Raw genomic sequence first — 7,576 nt, 5'->3', positions numbered from 1 at the left:
TTCTTCCAAAGTTCTGCTGCATGGCTTACGGCAAATATTACTAGATTGTGTTTACTCCATTAACAAAATTGGTTTGTGTGCATTTAGAGACCCTTATTTAATTGCCGCTTTTCCTTTTTTCCCCTTTTTGTTCAGTAACTTCCCTTCACCCCCTTTTTTTTTTTTTTTTTTTTTTAGGTTTTATTTAGTGTCTGTTGCCTTCAAGCTGCTTGTTTTAAGCTACTCTGACATCCATCACCAATGGCGAGCCACCCTGCCTGCCTTCCTTGAGCGTGACAACAGCAGTACGGCTCTGTCAGCAAAGTAACGGCACAAATCTTCAGCAGCAACTGTTTATCTCCCGTTTCTTTGCCCGGTTATTTTCCATTTGAGAGTTGCTGCTTCCCGGTGCTTCGGCGTCTCTTAATTGCGAAGATACTCTTCCCCTCCCCGCTTCCATGGATCTCCTCTTTGCGCGTTTCGCTGGTGTTTGTGCTGCGGGCGCTTGAAACCCAGCAGCGGAGGGGAGCTTCTAAAACTGCGGTCCGTTACCCAGACGCGTCCTTTAGTTCGTAACCCTTGGGATCTCTTAATTTCTCCTCTTGTTGAGCTCGTAGCACTTCGGCAGCAGCTCTCTGCCTACGTTTGCCTCCGTCCGTGGTTTTGGTCGAGAGGGAGGTTGGGGGTTGGATGGAAACTACAGCGTTTGCCGCTCTCTGTGGGGTCTGAGCTAAGCCTCTCGCTGTCCTGGTGCGGAGTCCGCTGCCGGCAGCGGATGCCCGAGGAACCGCCGGGGCGCGAGATCCTGCGGCACAGGGAAGTACTTGCACCCATCTGGGATGCAACTGCTTAGTTAAAAACACACCTAAGTACCAGAGCTAGTTGATTTTTTTTTTTTTTTAAAAACGACGCTAAACCTTAACATCAATTAAATGTTTTCCTCTTGGTTTTTACCGTCATGTCAGTGTTTCCCAAACACCTTCTCTGTAACTAACTTGTTTTATCCTGGTTTCTCGTGGCGGTCACAGATAATCACTGGTGTGCTATGCTGATCACTGACAGAGTGGTCACTTATCTATAAAAGGTGACCTCTCTTTTTTTAACGTGTTTGAAGCTGGGATCTAGTTTTCAGTTTAATTTAAAGCAAACAAAATACAGACTTTTGTAACCTAGACACTTCTCGGTTTCAGCCTTTTTTTAGTCCCTTTCTAGACCAAGCTGTTTGCCCCATCTAACGCCGTGTGCGCTGGCACTCTTGACGCAGTGCGAAAGACAGGATGGAAACGAAAGAACGGGCCTCTTGTCTGGCGAGGCTTGAAGCCGCTCGCACCTCTCAAGCGTGTTTTCAGCTTTCTTCCCTAGTAGTTTGTTAACGCTTCACTTCGTACGTACAAAAAACGTCGTCTGAGGTGTAGCTGCCTTCGTAGCTTAATGGAAACCATAGTGATCTTTTTCCACCTAGGCTGCGTATCACGTCCCACTTGATCTTAAATATTCACAAAGTAGAAGTAAGTTTACAGCTTATGGATAGCACCACCGGAAAGCCTGCATAGGAGACTAAATTCAGCAAGCGTTCCCCCAGCAGCGCAATTTTAAAACTGACCTGCACGCAGGAAGCTTGAACCGAGCTCCTACAGCGTTTCTCAAAGCCTGCTGCAAGAAGCCAAGGACGGCTCCTCGGCCGACGCCGATCACGGCTCTCTTGAGGCGTCACCCTTCTGCCGACGGTGACACGAGTGGGTGCCAGCTGCTGCTCAGGCGGCAGAGGTACCGACGTCGGGCTCGAGGAAAGCTTACCTGCTCTCCGCTGTGAAATCGTACTGGGTTTCGGAGGAGGGCACAGTGTGATGGGTTACATTTCTGTACCTCCCGGTGCATTCTCAGTGTCTTCAGCTTGAAGCGTTAGTCAGACTGCAGCGAGAGCTCTTACCTTTCAGAAATTATAGAAATTTTATCACTTTTTATTGAAAACTGCACTGAACGCTAAATGTCCACCTTTACAATAAACAAATACAGTAACGGTAACACACTAAAACAAAACATACTTCTGATAGCCATTGGTTTTTTTTTTTTTTTTCTGTTTGGGACAGCTTAAGATTTTTTTTTTGTCACAGAAACAGGAATGTACCCATACAAAGGCTCAAAATAGGCCATCTTAAAAACAAAAAGGCGATGATTCACAAAAGACTATGAATATAACATGTAACTAGTTGATACAAATCTAATAGGATTTGTTAAAATCAGTCACATCTAATAACACATTTTGAAGTGTTCTTGTATAAAATATCACGTGAAGAAAAGAAGACTTTTATCAATGTCTAAAAAAGTGGGTTTTGTTCATAGACAGTCTGACAAGTTACCATAAAAAGTGTTTCCTGAGACATAAGGAAATGCAACATTATTCTTGAACCCTTTCCAGCTCAAGACTTTTTCCACTTGATAAAATAGCTGCAGATTTAAAACTGAGAAAATATATTTGAGTACAAATAGTGTGTGAAACTTAATACTTTCTTTTTTTTTTTTCATTTTTTTTCTTTTTTTTTTTTTTTTTTCTTGCATCATTGCAGGGCGTAGGTGAATGCACAGCTACTTTATTCAGTGTATTGGGCAGAGGAGAGACTGGCAGTTTGTTGTTTTTTTTCCTTAGCCTGGGAGGGCAGCGGCCGTTGCCAGGAGCCCTTTCTGCCCTCCCCATCCCACGGATCCCGGCTGGAATGCCTAGAACTTAAACCTGGCAGGAGAACTTCCGTTACACGTCACTGGCCCTGTAAGACTGCAAAAAGGATTATTATTATTATTTTTTCTTCCACTTCTAAGCCAGTACTGATGCCTCCCGTTAGAAGAGGTAACCAGATACAAGAGTAAGGAAAGGGCTGAAGCCACATAATGGTTTCCTCTAACATTTCTATGTTAACTCTGTAAAGATGGCTTAATGCAATGGTTTGAAAACAGGTGCAGAAGCCCTGTCCTTCCCAAGGAATTGAGGGGGGGAAAAAAAAAAATCTATTTTTATTCATGTGATTGATGCACAGATGAAGGAAACTTAACACACAATAACAGAAGTTGATCATTAATGTATCACATCCTAGATTTCAGCGCTTCAGTAAGCAGGTGACTTCTTCAGGGCTTCTCCCCAGTCTTGACTGCTATCACTTTGTCGTTAACACTGGAACATCAATGATGCGTCTGTCCAAAATCAACATTACAAATTTCGTATCAAATTCTTTTTTTTTTTTAGTTCATGTATAACTTCTTTTCCAATGTCTCTTGGTCCTAAGTTTATTGAATGATTTTTAAATTATCTGCTATTGCTCGTTGGGATGTTCCCTGTTGTCCCCGTGTTTTGTGGGCTGGTTAGGAGATGGAGCTTGGGAAGGATGTGCCACTGTGGGAAGATTGTGAGTAACAGGGATGCCTCCGGGAATGATGCCTTCCATAGCTGCCGGTATTCCTCCCGGTGCGACACTGACCATCCCAGGTGGATACCTGGGAGAGGGGACAGAGAGAGGCAGGTTTGTCACGTCAGAGCTCGCCGCAGACAGCCCGAATCACCCAACCACCACTGCAGAGGCTATGGAGAAAACGAGCAGCAAAGAGATTCCACCTCTCGGTTTTTCTTTTGAATTACAAGGGGTAGCTCAGTGTTAAACCAATGCTGCTGTGTCTTGGGTAAGCGTCCTCTGCTACGATACCGGGACTGCGTCTTGTTCTGTACCTTCTAACAGGTGGCGGAACCATAAGGAAGCCTTTCTCTTGTGAAACATTGGGTAAGGAATCATCTTGAGTGCTCTCCGAAATGCCAAACGCTAGCGTGCTGACTTAATCATCCCTGTGTGCGAATCCCTTTGAGCACCTACACCCGGTTTGTAAGTTTTCCCTCTATGGAAGGTGAGCCGCATCTTCTTCATGTAACCAGAGAGCGCAGCTGACAAATGGGGTTGGATGGGGTTGGATCTAATCTACCCTCCTTTCTAAGAACAGGGTGAGTTACACGTATTCCAAGAAATGACACGGAGTTTGAGAAAGAAATGAGAATTTCTTGAGCTGCCCCCAGGGAAGTCATGATGTGGGGGCAACGAGGCCAAATCCCCCTGGAGGTGTGTTGGACGTGTGGGGACTGAGGGCCCCAACCGCAAGCACCTCCCTGCCGCTGCCATCGCCTTAGGGAAAGGCGGAGGGAGAAGCCGGGAGGGGAAGGGAGGTTTCACCCGCCCGGGAAGGTGGTGAGCTGACCCCAGGGCCACCAGGGCCGTGGCTCCCCAGGAGTTTAGCATGGGTGAAGCGCCCTGCAGAGGTTAAGCTGGGAAGCCGAGGCATGACCTCAGGCTAACGGCATTGCCCACGCGCTTCGGAGCAGTCAGGAGCAGGACCAAGGGGCACGCTTTCACCGGGGCTGGATGTTCCAGTCTACACGTTCTGCCGGTCAAGGTAAGCCATCGACCTGCCGGCAGTTGTGAGCTTGCAGGGCCGTGGCCTCTCGAGGGCTCTGCCGCTGGATGCGCTCCTGCCCACCTCCACCCTGTAACACCACCTGATGTGCCCCGCAGGGTTTTTTTGTATCTCAGAGTATTTTTGGCAATGGCGATATGCCGAAGGCTGCCCGTGCTCCGTGTTCTCATGCCTAATGTCTCCTATCGGTGTGCTTTGAGCTGTCCAAAGTGGAGCAATAAGTAACCCTAATCTCAGGGATTTAGGTGGAAATCAGGCCACCTGACTATGGACCTGTATTTGGAGTTTTTACCCTGGCTCATTAACCCACAAGCTGGGCCAGGCTCACAGCAGCCAGCGCGTGGACAGAAGTGCAGAGCAACGCCGCGATGGCTCCTTCAGTCTGGAAGTTACATCCTGCTTGTTTACAGGTCTGGGGAGGTCCTGCCTCTTACGGAGATGCTGCACAAGGGACTGCTGGCCCGCCAGCACGAAAGCTTTATAAACCCGTGGTTAAATCAAGCAGCATTGGTAATCCCAGCGATGTGACTACCGGTCCCCAAGGAGGGGGATTTCGCAGTCACCGCCTGAGCCAACGTAGCAGTTGTTACTTGGGCTTTCATGCTCGCTTTACAGCTGGAATCCCAAACCCTACGGGCTGCCATGGTCCTGTTCTCCGGCTTACCTGTACGTGGCACCATTGAGCTCTGGATGAATTGCTTGCTGATCTATTACTGACCACGGAGCTGTTGTGACAAAGAATTCCTTATTGACGCAGTTTCTTAGGCTCTCTGGGATGCGCCCTGGAGTTGGTAATAAAGGTAAGTATGTGTCAGGCAGGTCCTAGCTTTATCACCCTCTGATAAGCTACCGTTTTTTCATTTCACTATATTTGTTAGTGTAAAGGATGGCGGGGGGGGGGAGAAATCCCATATCCCTTGCTTCAGAAGGATGTTTTGGCTGTCCCGAGGTGCGGGGCTGGAGACCAGTTTCCTGCCCTCAGTCCCAACTCTCTGCTTTCAGGAAAGCTGCTCCCTTGAGCCCGCTGCTTTCAAAGCGGGGGCTAGCCAGACACAAAGCTACGCCTTCCACGTTAACAAGGAGGGCAATTTTTAGGACAAGAGAACTACCCATTCGCTGGAACATGGTGACCACCACCTTGGAGCAAGGTCAGTTACAGCAAGAGTCGGATGCAGACGCCTTCACTGCTTTGGGATTTGGTTTTGGCGTGCAGGCGGCTACAGTCCCCACCATCTTTTGGGTTGGCACCATTAAAAGGGGCAGCAATTATTGCTTCACTGTCCTTCTCAGTCACGGACACTAGTCTTTGCCATGCTGCACAAGTGCCCCATTGATTTAAAAAAAAAAACCCAACCCACAAACCAAAACCCACAAAACCCCCTCACTCAACCACAAACATGCCCGAATGACAGAAAAGTAAAGTTTGGTTTCTCAGCTCTTTTGCTGGGAAGAAAAATCAGGGTTAGACCCCTTTCCCAGTCTCCTGCTGAGACATGGGCAGGGCGAAGCCCCGTCTCTGCACCTCCTGGCTCACATTCGGTGAGCTAACCCCAGCTTCCCCGCGGGGCTGGGTACCTGTGATCGCACGCCGTATTTCAGTAGCAGCAGCTTCTCTCATCTCTAGTGACGCCTGCTCGCTGTACCAAGCGGTGTGTGGAGTACAGATTAAATTAGGAGCATCTTTCAACGGGCCTTGAGCAAAACTGGGAGCGGGGAGAGAAAAAAAAAAAGAAAGATTAATCAACGTTTAAAAAGAGAATAAAATGTTACAAATGGCAAAAGGCTTGTGGCCTGCCCTCTGTGTATGCAAGCCTCGGTCCCCAGCACCTCGCCTGTGGCACTGGGCTGGAAGGAGCCCAACAGCGTTCCGCCAGCCCGAAATGGCCACGGAAACGCTGGGGAGGAAGCAGGGCTCCAGTGCAGGGCACAAACTGAAAATGCACCAAAAAAAGAGCCAACAGGGCTGAAAAACCAACCTACGAGGTGGTTGTTCATAATGTTCCCACGGGAATAACCACCCAGGGGTGTCCCTGGAGCAGCGTGGGGATGCGGGGACAGGCTGCAGGTCACCCAGCCCAGGGTGGGAGGGGGTGGACATGGGGGTTCCCCCTTTGTAGGAGCACACTTTCTTTTTTTTAAAAATTGTTTCTGAAAACATAAGCAAACTACTACTACTAACCCCGTCGCCAGTCTGCGGTGAGAGAAGCTGCACTCCCACTTACAACCACTCCCTTCCCAGCTAGCAGCAGCATGCGGGCAAAAATGCCCAACACTCACACAGTAAATGTGTTCTCATGGACTAGTGAGTGCCTTTTGTTTGTTTGTTTGTTTGTTTTTAAAAACACAGGCTGATTTCTTGTTCTAAGCTCCCAGTGTCCCTTCGAACACCCGTAACCCCGGTGCCAGCCCACGCCCGACGGATGCTGCAAGGCGCTGCCGCCTTTTCTCAAACCAGCAGGACTGTCCCCCAGCGCTGGCGTTGCGTGGCAAGGCGCGGGGGTGCTGCGTACCCCCCGGCCACGCCGCGACGGGACGGCAACCCAAGAAAAAGCCAGAGCTTTACCTAAACGGTTCAGACTCGTGCACGTCAAGCGCAGCCCCTCGTATCCGTCCCTCCTTCAGGGCTTGAGTTAAGGCCTTCTCGTCCACCAGCCCCCCGCGCGCCGTGTTCACCAGGAACGCTCCCTGCCTCATCTGGCGGCGGTCGGGGGGAGAGAGATGAGAGTGAGCTCGGTGCGGTGACCCGGTCCTACCCCTGCCCCGACGCAGCAGTGGGTGCCCTGGGGTGCCTCCGGCCGGGACTGCACCCCACTTTTCGTGCTGAGTGGCTGCGCTCCTGCCCCAGAGCAATCCCCATCCCGGTGCACGTGGTTTTTCTATGGAAAGTCCAGCTCTGGCTGGTATCGGCAAACAAAACCCGCTCCCACCGTCGCCTCCGCACCACGGGCGTAGGGCTCGCTTACCTGGTAGCAGGCTACCCCCTGGTAAACACCGTGGGGAGACAGACGGGCTGTTGGGTGCAACCAGCTATTCTGGAGGTGGCCCATAGGCACGAAGGCACTGGCTTGTTGTGGCCGTGACCGCAGAGGGACCCACGGCCAGCACCCACGCTCGGGGTTTGCCCACTGAAGAGCAGAGTGCTCTCCTC

At 50.1% G+C, this 7,576-nt stretch overlaps 1 protein-coding gene across 3 annotated transcripts in view; it reads right to left on the bottom strand.

Annotated features, from left to right (window-relative positions):
• Nucleotides 1-2,530: 2,530 nt before the first annotated feature.
• CTBP2 (C-terminal binding protein 2) overlaps nucleotides 2,531-7,576 on the bottom strand; it is a 143,713-nt gene continuing 138,667 nt past the window's right edge. For all 3 annotated transcript variants that reach the window (XM_050898735.1, XM_050898734.1, XM_050898736.1), the window contains 4 exons: nucleotides 6,992-7,122; nucleotides 6,004-6,131; nucleotides 5,093-5,210; nucleotides 2,531-3,465 (listed from right to left, as the gene is read on the bottom strand). In XM_050898735.1, the coding sequence (XP_050754692.1) occupies nucleotides 3,285-3,465; nucleotides 5,093-5,210; nucleotides 6,004-6,131; nucleotides 6,992-7,122 (558 nt within the window). In that variant the 3' untranslated portion in view covers nucleotides 2,531-3,284. The remainder of the gene's footprint in view (nucleotides 3,466-5,092; nucleotides 5,211-6,003; nucleotides 6,132-6,991; nucleotides 7,123-7,576) is intronic.

The sequence above is a fragment of the Gymnogyps californianus genome, chromosome 6, assembly GCF_018139145.2.
Source record: "Gymnogyps californianus isolate 813 chromosome 6, ASM1813914v2, whole genome shotgun sequence".
NCBI lineage: Eukaryota > Metazoa > Chordata > Aves > Accipitriformes > Cathartidae > Gymnogyps > Gymnogyps californianus.
The sequence above is the reverse complement of the archived record's forward strand: the minus strand, read 5'-3'. Positions and strand labels throughout refer to the sequence as shown.